The 20,467-nt window shown below is 41.5% G+C and overlaps 1 protein-coding gene across 6 annotated transcripts in view; it reads right to left on the bottom strand.

The window, feature by feature from the left end:
* Nucleotides 1–19,613, bottom strand: part of TSC22D1 (TSC22 domain family member 1) — a 110,958-nt gene extending 91,345 nt beyond the window's left edge. For 2 of the 6 annotated variants that reach the window (XR_004325629.1, XR_004325630.1), the window contains exon 1: nt 15,456–19,611. Coding sequence is in view for 4 of the 6 variants with exons in the window: in XM_032496116.1 (XP_032352007.1) it covers nt 15,456–18,346 (2,891 nt within the window). In the remaining 2 variants the exon portion in view is untranslated. Of the gene's footprint in view, nt 1–15,455 lie in introns of all 6 variants that reach the window. The other 4 variants (XM_014551992.2, XM_032496118.1, XM_032496116.1 and 1 more) reach the window with 3 other exon arrangements.
* Nucleotides 19,614–20,467: the final 854 nt, after the last annotated feature.

A 20,467-nucleotide genomic window follows, 5' to 3' on the forward strand; every position in this document is an offset into this window, starting at 1 on the left:
CATGAGCAAAAAAGACAAGGTAAATCCTGCTTTCCAACTTAATATAAAAATGTTCATGTAAATTAGCATTTTCTTGTTCCAGTAATAAGCATGCGATGTGAACAGAAGCTGTTCAAAATTAAAGATCTGAGTCAGAATGTGCTATTATGATTCAATTGATTAAAGTGAGTTATCTACTTTAAAAAGTACTGTAATGCAGTTTGATCATATGAAACAAAAATACCCTAAGTATCGACAGCTTTTATGTAAAGCTCACTGAGATCAATGGAAGGCCACCAATCTGACTACTGAAATGTTTGTGTCATAAAACTATCAGTTTATTATTCAGAAATTAGATTCCACTTAAGCAAATTTTCCAAATTGAAAGTTTACTCTTTAGCAAAAACTTGGAAAATGTAATCATTTTGAGTAGAAAATACTTTCAAAATGTATTAAGAAAAAGTAAATGAAGATTGAAAGGATCATCATGAGGAACAGCAGTCACTGTACCACTCTATAACGAGGAACCAATGAAGTGTACAGGGCCAAATGACTTCACACTCGTAGGCGAAGGACTGCTTTCTATAGCTGTCAGCTGTCGCCTCTTGCTGCTTACCAGTGGGCCACGGCACTCTCCAAAGTGCTTAAGAATACAGTAATCCCTTGGTATCTGCGGGGAATTGGTTCCAGGTCCACGTGGGGATATCAAATCCAAAGTAGTGCTGTTGGCCCTCCCCATTGGCAGGTTCTACATCCTCAGATTCAACCAAGTGGAGAATGGTTGAATCCATGGATGCAGAATCCACAGATACGGAGGGCCGAACGGTACAAGCTTTGGAATCAAATCATCTGTGGAACACTAGCTCCATCACTAAGTCGTCATGTGACCAAGGTACTTGATAATATTTTACCTACAGTAATATATCAGCCAATAATACAGCAAAAGAAATTTTAGACTCATCTGTCACACAATCTTCAGGTCCCCCATGAATTTAACATCAATCTTACATAAATTTACAAAAAAGAGGAGTTAAAGAGGTTGCTAATCCAAATATCATTCACCTTCAATAAGCATTAAAGAGACTTGTTTCTAAAAGGATTGGGATGCAGTTTTGTGGCTTATTATTATAGGATTCAAAAATGGAGGCAGGAAATTAGTAAGATAGATACCTAGTTTGGACTTAGCCCATCCTCCTTATTCTGGATCCAGCCCTCCTCCCTGGAACCTCAAAACAGATAAAATTCCTAATAATACAGCCAGTTGTACAAACATATAAATCCTGATGTCATTTCAGAGAATAACTGATAAATAGTGTTTGGTAGATCCCCAAAGACAAGAATTACACAATGAAGATGAACAGCTTAGGAATCAGTCAGATCCCTTATTCCAAGATTCTGCAGTGTTATGGAACATCAAAGATGTGGCTCCATGCTTGACTCTAAAAGGGAAAGTAAGACAAATCCTACAGTGATAAAGTGCTTTAAAATAGGAAGAAAAGGAAAGATCCAGACATGTGACAGCTTATTAGCACCTGATCAGTGGACAGCACTACAGCCAAAAGCAGGGGTTTACCAGTTGACCTCACTGCCTTGCACCTAAAACAATGCATTTGATGAAACAAAAATCAAGCAAAAAAGGTAACTACAAAGTAGCATTTTTCCAAAATCAATGTGCTACTATGTTTCACTGAATACCATCTTTAAAAAGTAATTTTTAAAACATGAGTTATTTCCCTCAACAGAAAGAGAATTCTTATCATTGTTGAAAATGCCACAAAACTGTCTAAAAGGACACAACAGAAAAAACAAAATTAATATTAAGCGTAAACAAAAATTTCCTTATGAATGAAAGTTAAGTGGGTTGGGTTATCCATTTCTAAAAAAAAAAAGGGATTAAAAACATGTGAAATGAGAGAAAGCTGCTTTCTTAGATACAATTGTTTGATTTACTGTGTTGAAAAAGGTAATTTATAAAAATATTTAAAAGAAAAACTGAGCGGAGAATCATCTTTATTACAGCAAAATATCCAAATACGTAGGTATCTACAAAATACCTTATGCCACGTAGGTAGCTTATTCATCAGTTATTTCACAAAAAAAAAGTCACTAATAATGATTACTTAAATCTTAGCATCTAGTAGGGAATTTTAGTTTTACTACTGAAAATATTCTCTGTAATTTCTATCTGTAAAAGTCTTTTATTTATAACACATTATGAATTTCTTACAGAATAATCTTACCAGCCTGAAAGCTAGGAAAATGTGAAGCACTTGCCTTATTTTAAAATAAAACAAGAAAAAAAGCAACATGGAGCAGTATAGTGATTTGTCGATGGTTAAATGATACAAAGGAGGCAGATATAACTAAAACTATGGTCTCTTTATACTTATCCATAGCTCAGTAATTAACACCATTTAGAATTTATTTAAGTCCATGCTTCCTTAAAATAATATACAAAACATAATCTACCTTTCAACTGGTGAACATTCAATATCATATCACATTTCTTTAGGGTTTTCTTAAAATTTCTAACTCCTTCCTTGCTGTCAGGCTATAAACTGCTGCTTTCCCAATGTCATCTTACATGCCTCAGAATCCCTTTTTCTTTCCCCTCCCTTCATCTGCTTTAAGATGATAAAGCTTGTAAAAGTTAAGACTTTTAAAAAAAAAAAAAAAGTCTAAAAAGGGGCCAGAAATGCTATACAAAAATAGTCAAGGAAAAAAAAAAAAAACCCACATGGCTTTATTTTGTGATAGCAATTCAAGCAGTTCTGGAAGCCAGAGCTGTGTTCCAAAGGATCAGGTTACCCACACTGGGTAAGTGGAATGTTACCATGTGTAGGCTGGGTCCTTCCTTACCTTCTTAGCTTTCCTAAAGAGGCCAAGGTCACTGATTCAAACCATTATCTCAGATTGCAACCACAAAGAGAATGTGCCTCCATTTCCACCACTGACAGAAAAGGAGTTACTGAATTTCTCATACCCCATTAAAGGAAGGAAGCAACTAGACATTGCATGAAGTCAGCACTTTCCTAAAACACAGCACTGATCAGGCCACTACACAAAAACAAAAAGGGCCCTCCATTCTATGTCCAATTAAGTCCAAACTTCTCAATCCCACCTTAAAGGCTCTTCGAAGTTAGCCTGTCTTCTGTGTCCTGTATATAGACACTACCTCCTACCAACTATGTCCTATGTTCTTTTCTATAAATACTCCCTGCACCTTGAACATTTCTGGTATGTTTTCTCTACTAAAATGACATACTAATCCCATGGCTATCAAACTTCTCTCAAATGCCACCTCCTCAGAAGCATGTGATCTTTACCTTCCGTCCCCCAATACTGCTTTATCAGTATCTCTCATGACACATCATAACCAACCTTGTCGTACTTTTCCCATTTATTGGATTTCTATCCCAAGTCATTCCCTAAAATGTTTCAAAAAGCTTACAATGATAGATACAAATATTACAAGATAAAGTAAATTATAAACAGGTAAAAAAAAAAAAAAACTGAAGCAAAGGACCAAAACTAGAAGAGTAATATACTTTTGATCTGTTATGTGTTATCTTTTTCTTCCATGTATACATACACATATATGTACATGTACAAATTTCAACTGCAGGCTCTCTTTAAGGATATAGATAGTGCTGTGCATATACATATTGTATAAATTACATCCTTTCAAATACTCGGGGGCTTTGTAATCTAAGGACAATTTCAAAATGTCTTCTAAAAGATTATATTCCTTTATATGAATACCCATATATGTGTATATAGTCTCAAACTTTTTAAATGGCAAGCAAAATGAAAAAAGTCGCTAATATATAAAAGAATATATTTTGTGGTACTTTTAATGTCAATAAAATAATCAAATTACTCACATTTATTGGCAATGGGAGCATTAATGCTTTTCACATTTTAAATAAATCTGTATCATTTCCCTTTTAGTAGAGACCTAGGAGTGCTCAGGGGATAGCAAGAAATAATTCCACCTCTTTCCAGTGCCTGGAAGAGACTGGCAACGGAATCTGGTTAGTATGAAAAGAAAGCAGCCACAATCACTAATGTGAAGAACCAATCCTAAATATTTAGTTCACATTCACTTGGATTTCTTTTCACTAATACATTTGGGACACATCTGCTTTGGATTACAGACACAGATAAACCCTATGAAAACATTCTATTGCCAAAAATCCTACCTGAAGGTTATAACCACTTATCCTTCAGACCTTTAAAACTGCAGCTATAGATAATAGCTTTTCTGGGAAATTAGGTTTTGGTTTTTTTTTCTTTTTCAAAATGAGAAATGTTGCTTTGAGGGAGGAAGAAAGTGAACACAGTATTTTTATAAATTGAGAAGTCTGCTAACCAAAGGACTCCTGTACTGAATCATTTTACAATGGAAATCACTCTGCCCCTAACTTATTTTCTTCATTAACAAGTAACAGAAAAACATAACTTTCTAACTTGACCTTTCTGCTTCCAGGTACACCCCACTCCAATCCAAATTACAGATTCCTTTTATACTAATCTTCCTTGAACATCAGTTAGTCAACAACCGTTGAGGGCAAAAATCACTCCCCAAAGCAATCTTCAGACTATGTCAGGAATTCATGTAGCCTTTCTTAACTTGTTCCTCCATCTGTAAGCCAAACGTTGAGCATTACCAAGATTTCCAGCTCTAAATTTCTGATTCCTTGATTTCATATTTCTTGTTGTTTGAAATGGGTTTCTAGCTCTTGTAATTTCCCTGTGTATAGATCGCATACACTGCTTGAAAACAAGAACCATGTTAGATTACATCTTTGCCTACACCATTACTAGATATAATGATTTATACCTACAGTCTACTCAATAAATACACCCATTTGATAGACCAGTGAGGTAGAGACAGAATTTAATGTAATAGGTACAGTAACATAGCTGAAAAGAATTGAACCTTACTCTTGTCTATCAAAACAGCTATGCAATAATGGTAACAGGATGGCAAAGTACTTGGCAGTAATTATATTCATATCTTGGATGTTTGCGGAGGTTTTTTTCTGCCCTAAATCTGAATTCACTTACTGAACAAATATTTCAGTACACACTCAGTCAGGTTTGACGGCATGCAGCGGGCATAGAGGTAAAACAGATAGGTAACATCCTTGCTCTTAAGGAGCTTATATCCTGCTGGACAAGAAGAGGAGTAGCACCTGCAGTTCCCAGTGCCTTCCAATGTACTTAAACTAACTGAGGAAACAACATTTAGAACATCTTGGTTCTGATCTTATGCGACAGAGCCAGCAGAGCACAGAAGTCATTCAGGGCACAGGCTCCAGACCCAGACTGCCTGGATTTAAATCCCAGCTCCCACTTACTAGCTATCTGACCTTGAATAAATTATCTAATCAATCTATACCTCAATTTCCCTACCTGCAAAATGGAGGTAATAATGGTAGTTACATCTCATAAGGCTGTTTTTTTGTTTTTTTGGTTTTTTTGGTGGGGGGAGGCAGGTAATTAGGTTTGTTTGTTTGTTTGTTTATTTATTTATTTAGGAGGAGGTACTGGGGATTGAACCCAGGACCTTGTGCATGCCAGGCATGCACTCTACCACTTGAGCTATACCATCCCCCCTTCATAAGGTTGTTCTGAGAATTAAATAAGTTGATATATATAAAGTGCTTAGAACAGTCTTGCATATAACAAGTACTACAGTTTTCAACTACTACTACAACTATTCCTACTACTATTGCTACTACATTGTATAGTCTGTCCATGAACAAGATAAAAACAATATATAACAAATGGTAGGAAGTCAATATTTAATTACTGACTGAATAAATGAACCCAAGACTCAGTTTGTTCCTCTGTGAAAACTGAACTAAAGGATCCTATCAACTTTAAGACTGCTATGACTCAAGAGGATATAATCTATTTCAAACTTATGTTAAAACTCCCCCCAAAATCATACAAGAATAAGGTTTTTATTACTATCACCACTAGAAATATATCATAGCTATATGACAGCAAAAATTTAATATTAGGTTTTATTCCTATTGAACATTTATATGTTCCTAAATAGTCAATATGCTGTTTGTTACCATGTGAATATACACTAAGAAAGCCTAATAACCATAGAAATTAGATAATTAGGTGAGCTGGGAGAGAATGAAGTCTCATCAACAATGAGCAACTTTATAATCAATCCATCCATCTACAATTCACTCAAAAAAAGAATACTGAGGAATGTGCACAGGGTATCAGAAGTTCCGACCTAAGTAGTGAACTGATACTACAAAGATAATCTGGGATGCCTGGAAAAGTAAGATGCTACCTCATCTGTCCTATCCACCCGAAGCTCAGAGTTCTCTTTATGGCTCTGTGGATAAGAAAAGGCAGTACTATTCACCATGGTCTAAAGTTTATCCTTAATAAAATCAAGCCACAGTAAATCTTCTCAGTCAACACAAATATGGGTTTAAGCCAGGCAGCCAGGTTTAACACTGGTATGTCCACAAAAAGGATATGAAAACCTTTAAGGATTCTCAGAACTAGCCTCTGATGATCATCAACTACCATATCAGATTCTGTTTTCCCTTGTTTTTAATCACCTCAACCTTAAAAGTAAAGGTCTCACCTCTTAATACTTTCTTACTCCCATTTAATACTCATATATACTCAATTAAATTTATTACTAATTCTAATCACTGCCAAACCTTTCTCATTGTTCTTTTCCCTTTATATAATCCATAACTTACTAGTTTAATAACATGTAACTACAATACCATAAGTAAAATAGATCAGTTAGGGATTTTAAACAAGTAATTAACTCAATGTTTACTAAACTGTCTAATAAAGAAAACTCTTAATACAAACAAGTGTCATTTTACAAATTAAATGTTTATATTTTAAACAGCTGACACTGCACCAAAGGACTTCCAAGGTAATACTTAGATATTTGAGAATCATTATATGCTAAAGAGCTGAACCAGTCAAAGGGAGGTAAAGAACACTGACATTCTAATTTAGAAATAAACGGATTTCTTGTTTATTCGTTTTGCTCATAAACATAGCAAAAAGTAATTAATTCTCAAGAATCTCTATTAAGGTGAAAATAGTGATAGCCCATGACCTATAAAGAACTTTTTACCTTTCAAATATGTCATGATAGTGTTTTTTAAAAAAAAGTTGTCCTTATGCCATTATTTTTTCTTCACTTATTCATTAAGCAGATTTTTACTGAGTACCTACTATCTGTTAGGCACTGAGATATACTTTGAATATACAGTAGCATACCAAACATCTCTTGTTCATGAAGCTTAAAATCATTAAACAGATTATCTCTCACGTGTGCGCGCGTGCACACACACACACACACACACACACACAACTAACTACAAACCGTAATAAGCACTATAAAAGAACAAGGTGATCCTAAACAGTATTAACGAAGGTCTCTTAAAAAGTGACAGAGAGGCTTGAAGGAGGAATGGAAGGAAGGTGACACAGGAAATGTTCAGGCTTTTAAAGGAACAGCACATGCCACAGCCTGGAGGAGAGAGTAAGACAGGATGGAAGTGAAGAACTGAAAGAAGACAGCAGGGACACAGAAAGTGAGGGGGAAAGCAGCATATGAGACCAGGAGTAAGCAAAAGCAAAACGTAAGTTCCTTAAAAAGAAACAGGAAGGCTTTAAGGGGTTTTGGGCAAGTAAATGACCTGAACAGATTTCTATTTTAAGAAAATCATTCAACTACAAGATACAAAATCAGAGAAAGGCAAGGATGTCAGCAGAAGTTGGAGAGGAAGCTACTGCAGTACTTTAAGAGTTGAATATGTTATCTTAGACTAGAATTGTGGCAACAGAGAGGAGGAAAGAAAAGATAAATTCAAGATATACTTTGAATATAATGGTCAGATGTAGAGGGTGAGGAAAAGGGAGCTATGGAGAACGACTCAGGTTTCTAAAGTGAAGAACTAGAGAAGAAGTGGCATTTATTAAAATGAGGATGACTAAAGGAGAAAGAAATGTGAGGTTAAGAGATTAAGAGTTTAAGCTCTGATTTGTGGAGACTGAGAGGCCTATGAGAACGCAAGCAGAGCTAATATGAAGGCAGGTCAGTCTAAAGAAGAGAAGCGTGGGCCAGTGATAGGTATTCAGGAGTTGATAGCACGGAGTGTATTTAAAGCCAAAGAACAGCCGACTACCTAGGGAAAAGGTAGTAGTTGGGAAGAGGACTCAAATCCAAAGAAACTCCAACACTAAGAGTCTGACAGAGGAGGTGAATCTGAAGGAGACTGAAAAGGAGTGGCTAGAAAGGTGGGAAGAAACCACACAGGGTATCACTGAAAGCACAAGAGAGTGAGTGTTTCAAGGAAGGAAAACAAAGGTCAGCCAGGCCTAATGAGGCTGAAAGGTCCAGTAAGATTTTCAAGTCAAGCTACCTGGTCAGGAAGAAATGGAGGGTGGGAGAGAGGGGGACGTCTGAACATATGTGAGACTAGAAGAAAAGTCAACTCGGAATCCAAAATTCATTATAAATAGTTCTTTTAAAATAATGTAAACATCCTTTATCATTTTTTCCTTCATGTAATTTCTTTTAATGAGCCATTAAAGCATATTCTTACTACCATGACATATTCAACCCTGACAACACAGTGATGCAACAGTAACCTACCACCAGGGTTTTGACACTGCCGCACCAGAACGGGTCATGCTTTGGACAGTTTCATGTTTTAAAATTAAAACTTTCTAAACAAAGAAATAAAACCTAAAATGTTTTGCAATTCTGAGGTGAATGTTACAAAGCCTGAATTTAAATTATTCGAAAATTAAAGTGGTTTTCCCAAAAAGATCATTTTCATACAATTTGAAAAAAATGTTAAAATTAATTCATTTGACTGTCTACTGCATTCCACATATACCACTGTGATGACTTCACACACTTTTTTCTCAACAGGGGCTCAGAGGTAAATGTCAGTATGTCCTATAACAATTCTATCATTTGTACTAATATACAAATCAACGAAGCCTGCCTTTTTTCAAGTTTTCAGCCACTCTAATTAATATTACTTATAGGCATCAGTCTTACCTCTTGTTAGCTTTTTAAGTAGTAGAAACGGCACTAGATTTTTAGTTGTTAAAATGGCTTTTAATCCTAGCTCTGCTTTACTATTATGTATGTAACCTTACACAACTCATTTGGCCTAATAAACTAAGTTTCAGTTTATTCACAAGTAAATGAGAAAAAAAACTTAATACGCAAGGATGTTGAGTGGTTAAATGTGCTGATGAATATTAACTGAATCTAATCCTAACATTTTTAATCACTTCTGTGAACTAAAATACTGAGTTATACACCATTCTTATTTCTGCTGGATATAAGCCAAGTAATTCCACTCTTAAAATTTATCTGCTAATTATAGATTAGCTCTTGGACATGAATTGTCAAAATTAGCATGATTCTTTACATTTAACAGTACAGTATTCTACAACTGAAATAGGTCTGTAATGTTAAACACACATCTATTTTACACTTTCCTAAAAACTCCACTAAAATGACAGAATAGGTTTTTAAGATATAAAGACATAAACCCACAAAAAATTGAGAGAACAGTTGAAAAGACAATAGCAACAAAAATTTGGAAGCTAGAAAGCAGATGGTTGAGTGACAAATGACTTAGCAAACACTAGGAAATCAAATCCTTAGCAAACAGCGGGGAAAGCCAAGAACAAAACCAATTTAAACTGTAAAATCCCCAAAAGACTCAGGAATTGGCAGTACCACATATATCTGAAGTGGGATGTGGGGGAGAGAGAATGCTAAAATAAGGAAGATTGTTTAAAAGTCTGTTTAAGAAGCAACCAGCCCCACGGATCCCAACTGCCCCTCCCCAATCCCAACAAAAAACTGAAACTATATTGTCTGGTGAATATAAAACACAAGATCCCAGGACTGAGGAAGAGGCACAGCACTACGCAGAACATACTGAACACAGGCCGACTGAGGGAAGAACACATGAGGATGCCCAGCCACGTTACCATAAAGTTGAAGCTAACAAAACGATGAGAGGTTCTAATCAGCATTTATTCCCCTACTCTCTCGCATAACTGCCATCTAGGGAAAGGCTGCAACATGAAAGATAAAGACCAAACAAATAAAAACTAAGAAAGCAAAAACTGGAGGACACAGATCACACAGGGGGAAGAAACCTTAAAAAAAAAATCGAACATGTACTCAGACAGCTAAGAGAAAGTACTGTTATCATTAGAAAAGGATATTATTACTATTTAAAAGGACCAGAGACAAAACAAAAGCTCTTGGAAATTAAGTATATGATAATTGATGAAAATTCAACAGAAGTAGAGCAAAAAGAAAAAGAGATGGAAAATAGGGGGGGAAATGTGAGGAAAATTAGAAGACTGGTCAAGAAAGTCCATTATCCCAATATAGGAGTTTGAGAAAGAAAAAAAAGAAATTGGAAAGAAATAATCAACAACCTCATTCAAGGAAAAGCCCTAGAATTAAAAGATGTTTCCAAACTGAAGGGGCACACCAAGTACTCAGCACCCTGGATGAAAAGAAACCCACACAAGGACCCATCATTGTGAAATTTTAGAATACTAAAAATACAATCTTAAAAGTTTTCAGAGATTTAAAGAATGACAAATGGGAAGGAAAGGAAGAATAAATAAGGGTAAATGAAAAGCAAAACACATAGACATAGGTCACATGTAATACATAAGGAATCAGAATGGCTTCAGACTTCTCAAAAACAATATGGAAGCTAGAAAGCAATGGAACAAAATTATAAAATGATACAATTTCCAATCCAATATTCTACACCTAACCAAAGAATCAAACAAGTGTCACAGTAAGCTAAAGCCATTTTAAAACATCGCGTGAACCAAGAATGAACATGCCATAGGTCACTGGAAAATGGAGATCCAACCACAGGAGACAGTGCAAGGAATCCCACAACATTACTAGCTGCATACCAAGTCTAGAGGACAATCAGTCCAGAATGGAGGTCGGAGAAATATGAGAGACTTCCTCAAGAAGATAAAATTGATAACCATACCTGTTATGTCCAAATATCTCAGGAGATACCTGATATAAAGTTGAATTAGTGATTATTGCAGAAAAAAACTAAACAAGGCATAGGGGGTGGGGGACAAGGAATTCCAGCCAGATCATCCTATGGTAAAGCTAACAGTCAATAAGTCACATTAAGAACTTCTTATCAGCTCTTTAGTCTCCTACAGCTAGGTACAAGCAGAAGACCAAGGATTGCCAGAAGCCTGAGGAAAGGCGCTATCACAAAAGGTAAAGCCCAAAACATACAAAAATGGGGAGAAAGGCAACTTGGAGGAAACAGACTATGATAACAGATGAAAACTTGGGGGGGTTACCCACTAACATTTCTATATGCTAAACAGTATACAGAAGTATATATACAAGTATACAATATACACTAGATACCTGGGGTGGGAGGAGGGCGGCGAGTGCAGGACACTGTACAGGAAGGGACAAGTAATTGTATTTTACAAGAACACTGAATAATCAGTGGTGATGCAATCATAACTATTAAGAGGAAGTGGGATCAGGAGGATGGGGGAACAAGCTGAGTAGGTGATGACAAAGTAAATCTTCATTTTCTATCCAGGAAGTCAATAAAGCCAAAAACAAAAGCAAGGAGTGTTTTATTTAACACATATTTAAATAGGGCATGTGAGTTAGACATAGTTCTCAGGGTTTTCCAAATTCACTTAATTCTTTTAACAACCCTATGAGGTAGGTACCATTATCCTCACTTTTTAAAATGAGCAAACTGAGACACAGAGAGGTTAAGCAACCCAAAAAGACTAGTAAATAATACAGGATGGATCAGACCTAAGTAGTCTAATTCCAGAGTCGATGCTGTTAACTACCTGGCTATGCTGCACATTCAGGAGCAATACAAGAAGTTATTTAAAGACTAGGAGGTAAATATTACAATCATCATCTAAAAGAGGAGAAAGTGATTGCTGCTGGGAAAAAGAAAATGAAAATGAAGAGGGCAGGAAATTTTGCTTGTTCTGATAACCATGTAAACGATTTGGCTCTTTACAGGTACAACCTAAACAAAACTTACAACTTATCATTTAGTATTTTACAATTGAAGTATTCAATCTGATGCTACCATTCTAAGAAGTAGGTAAAATGAGTATTACTCCTATTTGATAAGAAAACTCTCATTCCTCTTTAATAAATATTTGAGGGTCCACTATAACAGGCACTGTATTTAGAAGATTGATATCAATTTACCTCAAGGAATGATAAGGTAATAGACGTTCAAAAAGTAAGTCTTTTTATTCATTTCTTTTCAATGTGTTGCATTAAATGATGTGATCCTGCATCTTGAACTGCTGTTCTTAAGGCGAGAGACTATATAAATTTTAAATCATGATAGAAAAAGCAGAGAAAGATCTGTTAAAAAATATGTAGCTCTTGCCCTTGAGGAACTCATAGTCTTATGGGGAAAACGGGTAAACATAATTATCACTGAATGTGTGCAGTGCCATGGATAGAGGAACACTAAAAAGCGCTAAGGAGACAACATTCCCTGGTGAAGAGAACGTGTCAGAGGGAACATCTGAAGGGACGAATAGAAGTTTGATCAATTTCACAGAAGAGACTATATTAAAAAAGTCACAAGACATTGAAAGCATTATCCAGTGTGAAATACCTACATCTTCCTTGAGTTGTAAAAATAAGTTCACATTAAAGGCTAAAATAAGACATCAAGACCTTTTTCAATGAGAATGACTTTTTAAAAATAAATCTTAATGCCTGATCCATGTTCCTAATCTTTATAGTCAACTGAAAGCATTTTCCAGTCTACGGCCATACCACCCTGAACGCGTCTGATCTCATCTGAAAGCATTTTCCACATGTGTAATAAACGCTTTAAAATTTTAAGTGTGAGAATATTATTCCACCAGATGATTAAGAATAACCAATTTTCATGTGTCCTACCACCCAAAGTTCTACCATTAACATGTTTTCTAAGTCATAATATTGAAACTATAATGTTCTTTCTCCCATAAGAGACCAACAGGTGCCCAAGCCCAGAAGATGTAAGTGACACAGAAACTAACATGGGAAAGAAAAGTTAAAAAAAAGTTTTTAATCATTATCACTTTTTTCTCTCATATTCTCAAATTTCCCTTCCAAGAACAAAGTTAAATGAACATTTCTTTCTCCAAACTACAGTGATACAAGAAATAATCTGCAGTAAAACACAATAAATACACAAATTTATCCTATCTGACCTTTACAGACAATTTGAATCATTTTGATTTTTCAGAATTTAAAGGATACCTCTGAAAAAACTTTTTCCTGGTTCTAATGACTTAACTTTGATGTTGACAAAGGCTTAGATACATAGTTAATTCAAAACAGGTAAAGTCAACTCAAATTACTTTACAACAATATTTAATCATATTTCTCAGTAGCTCAAGATCTCTTTTTGTCCCTTTAATTTCAAACATTTCTAGGTAATCTGCCCCTAATTAATCATCTCAGTTACTATATGGAAAAATTAATTTTATACTATTACTTTAAATTGGGACTATCTCTACAGTTAAGAACCTAGTTGTAAGTAGCAACATCTGACTTTAATCGTCTGGAACAGTAAGTTGTGGAAAGCTCTATCATGCCCTACCACCAGGAGGGAAAAAAAAAAAAAGAGAGAGAGAGTCATGCCAGGAGACCACAAATGGTAATTAGCAAAAACCATGGCCGGTTTGAATTCAAAATATGTGGTTTTCATTTGTGTATCTGATCCATCTTTTATTTCTCTAAATTTGGCAACCAACATAATGTACCTGTTTTTATAGAGGATTTACTCAGATCACAACTTTTAGATTTAGAAAACATTAATATTTGGGGTAAATAATTGTTTAAAATGACAGGTATTAGCATAAACTCATAAATTTAAAGGCTTAATAATTATAATAGGAGTATTAAGGAAACCACCTCCTAGAAAAGGTCTTTTAACACAGTTTTGGACACATGATGCAAAATACATTTGGCTAGTAACAAGATTTTAACTGACTATTAGAAAAATAATAAAAATCCTTAAAGACAAGATTTTAAATTATTTCAATTAACCATGCTTTTACTTTATATCTTTTAAGTAACTAAAAAATTTAAAAAAAAATCATGAAAACCTCACTGAAACATTTGGTCTTTGTTTTTCTAAAACTGCAATTCTTTTCAAATATGCTCAATTTTTCCAAAGTGAAAACCACAGATAAATATTTAGAATGTAAATGTTCCAATTAGCGTGATAAAAGTTCAATCACAAAAATCTCTAACTAATACTAATTAAATATCTTTCAAGACTATTCAAAATTCCATAGTGAAAATGAATAGCCTTTATCATAACTCCCATATTATTTTGACCAAGTTTAGTCACAGACTGTCAAATTTGTGAAAAAAACATTCCTTTAAAAATCAACTTAGTTTAAAGCCATGTAGTATCTTGAGAGATTTCACAACTTTTCTAGCTAACCAGCTTCAAAGACGTGATTTGATCCAGTAAGTGTGATGACCACATTTCCAATCCAACTAAGAAAACACTGGCTTAATAATGTATTCTAGGCTTTATGCATTTTTTCAGTAAGGGAAGAGGGAACAGGTGGAGTAAATTAGCAGGAGAACAAAGTCAGTTTCATGTCCTATAAATTCAACCCTCCAAGACTTTTTCTTTACTCTTTAAAATGGCTACCACCTTGATCTACTATGCAAAAGGGAAAATGTACAGCATACTATCAAAGATAAATCTGGTTATTTTGACAGTGTATGCCCTCCTCCCCAACAAAACACTCTTTAAGATTCCATTCCTTTACTTTTCAAATAAAACGACCATTAAATACGTACACAAAAACTGGTCAATTACAGTCTAAGGGCAACCTGTATAACCCAGCTTAGGTCATCTTTCCTATAATATCTGACTAGGAAAAGCAGGTAACATTATCTTTCACAGCCTAAGCTCAAACACAGTGGAACTGAAAAGGATTGTCCAGTCCAGTGAAGGAGAAACAAATGTGGGAATCACAATCTACCCCCCAATAAAGAGATGATCGTTGATTTTAGTAATTCAAGAGAATAGATTAACTACTCTATGGGTTAGCAAAAATTAAGCTTCTGTTCATAAGTAATAAATTCTAAAAACCATTTTATGGTAACAAGACCACTTGGTGCTCCCAAACCTATTCTTAGCGCTCAAAAACTCTTCTGTCCAATACTGTTTACGTATTTATACCACTTCCTATCCAGTCTGAAACCATTCCATAACACTCCTGCTCTAGAAAACTTACCAGAAAAATGCATTTTCACGTACATAAATATATATAATGCTTTAGACTAATCTTGTGCATGTACATAGCTACTGAACAGATTAACTCTGTTTACTGTCTGCAGAAACATGGCATGATCTTACCTCTCATCCTCGCCATCCACCAGGGGTGTCGTCAGAGGTAGCACCTTCAACGGGAAAAGAGAAGCAGAGGCTGCTAGGCTGCTGCTACTCCCATCTGAAACTGCTGACATGCCCCCACTGTCACCACTGACGGTCTGAGGTAAGCCAACTACGGACGGTTCCGCTGGGCGCCTGGCATCTTCAATTTGGCTTCCAATTGCCTGAGCTAACGATTGTGCAGAGAACTGAGTGGAACTTAGTGGTATCTGCTGTGCCAAAGGCAAATTTATATTAGATACTATCAAAGGAGGTTGACTAACACTTTGAACCAAATTACCATTTTGAGTGGCAGGGGCTTGTGCTATACTCTGTGATGGAACCAAGTTTGTTGGGGCAGAAGGCATTCCAGAAGGACCAGCTGAAGTAACCTGATTTGTAACAGAAATACTACTAGCAGAGGGCAAAGGACTAATTGCAGGCAACTGCTGAGGAATAACTCCTTGAGCAACTGGCTCTGCTCCCTGCGGCTGGGGAGGCACAGTTAACAGGGTACTTTGGGGTGCAATGACCAATTGCTGAGGAAGGCTTGAAGCACTAGTTTGAACTCCCTGATGAAGAATCGCAGTTTGAGCAGGTGGAACTATCTGTGAAGATGGAGGAGCACCTTGCGGAATAACTGAAGGTGTGACCTGGGGAGAGGGCTGCGGCACTGCTGTGGGTATGTTTGTTTGTTGACTAATATTTGCAATTTGACTGCCAGGAGGTACAGCAGATACTGAGGTCTGAGCCTGACCAACAGGTTGGCCAGACGGCCCTGCAGGCTGTGCTTGGACTGCTGCGGGCGGCACCGGCAGCTGGATACTCTGTGGCTGGGCCATAGGAATCACCGCTGCTCCTGCTCCCGCTCCGGCAGAAGGGGGCTGTCCAGAGGACACGGCTGTTTGAAGAATCGGTGGCTGCTGTACATACTCTGAGGTCACTTTCGGAGTCACCAATGTACCATGGCTTGGGGCCATCTGTGTCGACACGGTCGGCTGCTGTTGTCCATACTGTAACTGTTGGGGTGGTGTGCCTGGAAGGGGAGCCTGCACTGGAGGGGCCGGCTGAGAATACGGCAGCTGGGGCTGAGCCAAACTGGAAATGGAAGGCGGCTGACCTAAAGCTGAAGTTACACCAACCGCGCTGACAGGTGATGGCTGGATACCAGTTGCAGCATTGACAGCAGCTTGCAGAGGTACTGGTTGCAGACCTTGCTTTTGCTTATAGCTCAGTTCTTGAGACTGTAACTGTACTTGCGAGATCTGCGACTGAGAAATACTCTGTGGTACACTGACTGCTGAGATGCTCTGTGGACCAGGGCCACTGAAGTCCATCTGCGGAAGGGCCACACCTTGCAGAGCTGGTGGCTGCTGCTGCTGCACCACCACAGCAGGGGCTCCCATCTCTCCACTTCCCACACTCTCCGTGTAGTGACTCAGTGTGCTGACACTACTGCTCACTGAACTACCACTAGTGCTCTCCCTCTCGGAAGTCACTTCTGTCGGGTTGTGTTTTACAGTTTCCACCACTTTATTTATCACCACACCTTCAGCAGCAGGTACAGCATTTTCTTTTTCATAAAACTCAGTGCAAGTCCATCTACCTTTTTTAAAGGGCTCAGAACTAGAATCTAACTTCACAACTCTGAACCTTGACGTGTTAACTGTTGGTTGTGGCTGCTGACTTGGAACTGATCCCACAGTCATCCCTGCAGCTGCACTGGGTGCACTGGTAACGACAGCGGTGGAAGAAATAGTACCATTGCCCATGCCACTCAAGACATTCACATTAACACCGCTGCTCACTCCAGGCCCAACGCTCACACTAGCAGCACTGGGGATACTGCTTGCACTTATATTAGCACTACCAAGCATGCTGCTTGTCACATTAGGACTAAAACTACCCACAGCAGTAATGTTAGCATTATTCATCGTATTAGTGCCAGTGACAGAACTTATACCTATACTGCCGGTGGTACTCGGAGCACGGATATTAGTCATTACAGATGCAGGTGTGCCACCCGATGATACAGCAGAAGTTGGTGCAGCTGGCTGAACACTGTCAGAGCTTCCAGTTGTAGAGAGTTTTCTGGATACTGGGCTTGAAGGTGGCCCTCCAGGAATGGATGTACTGGCCACAGCGGCATGGGATGGATGGTGGTGCCCATGGTGGAGGTGGTGCCCATGATGAATGTGATGGTGGTGATGGAGGTGGTGTGGATGAGCATTTCCATTGATCACAACATTCGCTTGTGGAAGGTGAGGCAGATGAGGCTGAGGAAGATGGGGCTGGTTGGGAGAGACTGCCCCAGGTGTCTCTGCTTCCTGGAAGTTATTGAGAGTCTCTTCTGAGGAGCTGCGTTCGGGCTCCCCTAAGTCAGTCGCCCTGGAAAGTGACACATCAAGGATCTCGGAAGAAGACAGATCTTCCGTGTGAGATTCATCCAGATCATCATAGCTCTCGGTGTCCTCTGCGATGCTGTTGTTAGAGCTGATGCTGGCGGAGATCTGAGCGGGGGTCACGCTGGTTATCTGGAAGCCACTTTTCTTTTTCATCTGAGTTCCGCCTGGCGCAAGAGGCTGTGCCTGCAGCTGAGCCTGCGAAAGGAGGTTCAGGCTTTGTGGAGGCGGAGGCTGTGGTCCCGACAGAGAAGATGCTGCGGGAGGTGGTGGCTGGAGGAGCGACGGCGGCGGCGGAAAATCCTCGGAAGATGGGGCACTACTAGCAACGCCGGTACCTGCTGCACTGAGAGCAGAGGCGCTGCCACTACCACTGCCCCTTCGAGGGAACATTGCCGGGTGCGCCATCTTCCTAGCACTAATGTCTGCAGCGGCCGCGGCCGCGGCGGCTGTGGACTCGGGCGGCTGGTGCATTGTGTTGGGTACCGGGGGGCGGAGGAGGCGAGTGCAATTTCCTTCTGCACGGTAATCTTTGTATTCAAGACGCCGAGGAGGAAAACGGGACCTGACGCTCCGCCCGGCGCAATTCCTCCTTGTCCTCCTCCTCAGCCGCAAGCGCTGGCCGCTCCTGCCTTCGAGGGCGAGCTTCAGGAAGGGAGGATGAACGAGGGTGAACGGGGCAGCCGGGGACCCGAAGGGGGGACCCCTTCAGTCCTTCGCCATTCACTTTCCCCCTCTAGCTTCACACCCCCCTTTATATTCCGCTTCACGTGGGGTGCGGGGCGGGAGGGAGGGAGGGAGGACAGCAGGGGAGGGGGAGGCAAGAGGAGGGGGTGGGAAAGCCGAGAAATGCCCACCTTCTCCCGACGACTCCGAAGCCACCTCCACCCCTCTTCCCGCCGCGGCGGCGGCCGCCGCCGCTGCAAAACCCTCCCGGTCGCTCTGCACGAAGGCAGCGCCGAGCGAGTGTCGCCTTCCCCTCGCCACCCGCCGCCGCCGGCAAGCCCCGAGCTCAGTGTCGCTCAAACCTCCCCTCCCGGCCCCGCCGGCCCCGCTCGGCCCTCCCCCCACGCCCCGCGGACCCTTTCAAACCCCCTGGGCTCGCGGCGTCTGCTCCGTGAGGAAACGCTGGCCGCGGCTGAGGCCGGCGCGGCGAGGCTTGGAGCGGGGCGGCGGCGGGGCGCCCGGTACGGTGAGCCCAGCAACGAGGCGCGGGCGGGCGCGCAGAGACGCCGGGTCCTCGCGGAACACGGCCGGGGCGCGGCGGCGGCGGTGGCAGCGGGAGCCCAGGGACCGCTCCATCACTGGCAGCCATGGAGCCCGAGCATTTTCCTCCCTCCGGGCAGGCGCCTCGGCTCGGCACACGTCCTCGGGGAGGAAGGGGCCGGCGCCCGAGCCTCCCCGGAGGGCGGCGGGACGTGCGCTAGCGCCGACGGTGAGAGCGGCTCTCGTCCTCTTCCTCCGCAGCCCGCTAGTCCTCACCCCGCTGCTCCCGCGGCCCGGGCGGGAGGGGGCCCGCAGGCGGCGGCGGCGACTTCTTTCTCGGCGGCGTTGGTGGCCAGACGGGCTGGTGCAGCGACTGCAGCCGACGCCGTTCAAAGGAACGAGAGGTGGGGTTGGTCGGTGTCGGCAAACGGGGCGGGTGAGTGGGTGGGTGCCGAGGGAGGACGGCGGGCGGGGAGGGGGCTGTGGTGGTTGTTACTAGTGCTCTTCTCCGGCTCCACCGTATCCCCCGGTCTCTCGCGGCATCGGGAGAGGAGGGACCAGCGCCCGAGCGCAGGAGGAGGAGGGGCGACCGCCGGCGAGAGGAGGCGGTGGCGGCGGCGGTGACGGGGGGAGGGGCAGGCGGGGAGAAGGAGGGAAGATGGCGTCTGCGCATGCGCTCCGGCGCCGCAGACATAAAGCCGGCTCGGGCGGAGAAGGAGGCGGCGGGTGTTCGGGCCTCGCCGAGCGCCGGGTCTCCCGGCGGAAATTGCCGAAGGCTGTTGGAGGCGCCGACGGCCGTGGTGGGGGTGGGGGTGGGGAATTTCGGCCGGGGGAGCGAATCCGGGTCGGCCAGAATCTGCCTGATGGGGGTGGGGCAGGGTGCGGGGCGCGCGCAGGTTAGGTGTGTCCGCTCTTTTCTCACGCGCGGCTAGGGCGCGCGCGTGAGCGCGCGCGGGGTCACGCGGCAGGGGAGGGGGCGCGGCGGGGAGGGACCCGCGGAGGCCGCTGGAGCCCCGGGTCTCGGGTGTACGCGCCCTGGGTGGTGTTCCACCCGCCTGCGGAATGGGTAATGAGGCTTTTCTCCGCAGCAACAGCATCACGAGTTTCAGTTCCCTGGAGTCCGTCGCCGCCGCCACGACATGAGTCAGGCTTTCTTCTTCGGCGCGTGGCGGAGCTCTCCTCCCCCTCGCCGCACCTGGGCTCGCCCCCTGCCCGCGCAGCCGCGCACCCCGCGCCCCCTCGGAGGATGCCCCATCGCCGGGAGCTGCGGGGTCCGCGGAAGGCCGGTGGCTCCTCATGATAGGCGCCCCCTTTTACGCAGTGCACTTGCCGCTGCCATGCGGTCCCCTCGCCCTTCCACGGGCAGGGGCGAGCCAGCCGGGCAGATGT

This window comes from Camelus ferus, chromosome 14 (genome assembly GCF_009834535.1).
Source record: "Camelus ferus isolate YT-003-E chromosome 14, BCGSAC_Cfer_1.0, whole genome shotgun sequence".
NCBI lineage: Eukaryota > Metazoa > Chordata > Mammalia > Artiodactyla > Camelidae > Camelus > Camelus ferus.